General features: G+C 56.7%; 1 protein-coding gene across 1 annotated transcript in view; it reads left to right on the top strand.

Annotated features, from left to right (window-relative positions):
- The first annotated feature begins 407 nt into the window (after window positions 1-407).
- Ube2d2 (ubiquitin conjugating enzyme E2 D2) overlaps window positions 408-631 on the top strand; it is a 65,359-nt gene continuing 65,135 nt past the window's right edge. Inside the window, exon 1 of the mRNA XM_010613911.1 lies at window positions 408-627. Within this exon, the coding sequence (XP_010612213.1) occupies window positions 408-627 (220 nt within the window). The remainder of the gene's footprint in view (window positions 628-631) is intronic.

Raw genomic sequence — 631 nt, 5'->3', positions numbered from 1 at the left:
CGATATGCTAAGCTTCCCTGGCTAGGCCCAAATTGTGATGCACCTGTCTCAGCCTCCCTAAGTGCTAGGATTATAGGCATGAGTCACACCCCTGGGTGGACACCTTTCCTAAAGCTGAAAGACCAGTGGCCGGGACTGAACAGCGATATTCAAAGCATCTTCAGCTACGGCCTTTGTCGCAAGGGCCCGTCTCGGAGACTCAAGCTCCAAAAACCTCATTCCCGGTGGGTGTCTAGGCTGATAGTACACAACATCCGGAAACGGATCTGCTACGACCTGAGGCGTCAGAAAAGTCCAAAAAACTGTGTGACCTTGGACAAGTCCCTTCCTCCTGCGGGAAAGTTGCAGTTGGCTTAAGCGATTTCCTCCGGGAACTGCATCCCGGACAGTCAACCGTTGTAAAAAACATGTGCCTTTCAACGTTCCTTGATCATCGATCACACGAGCTTGGAGCACCAGAAGCAGAGGACTTACAGGGGTCGCAGCGCCAGAACGTGCAGAACCCTAGCATGCCCCAGGTCTCGCGAGATCTCCTCCCAGCGCCGCGCGACGTCATCCCCTCGGGGGCTGAGGCGGCCGCAGGGACCGCGCGTCCTTACCCACAGGGGCGGACCGTATCCCTCCGCCGTCG

This window comes from Fukomys damarensis, unplaced genomic scaffold (assembly GCF_012274545.1).
Source record: "Fukomys damarensis isolate Sample0158 unplaced genomic scaffold, DMR_v1.0_HiC HiC_scaffold_3, whole genome shotgun sequence".
In the NCBI taxonomy this organism is placed as follows: Eukaryota; Metazoa; Chordata; class Mammalia; order Rodentia; family Bathyergidae; genus Fukomys; species Fukomys damarensis.
This window is presented reverse-complemented; position numbering and strand designations above follow the sequence as displayed.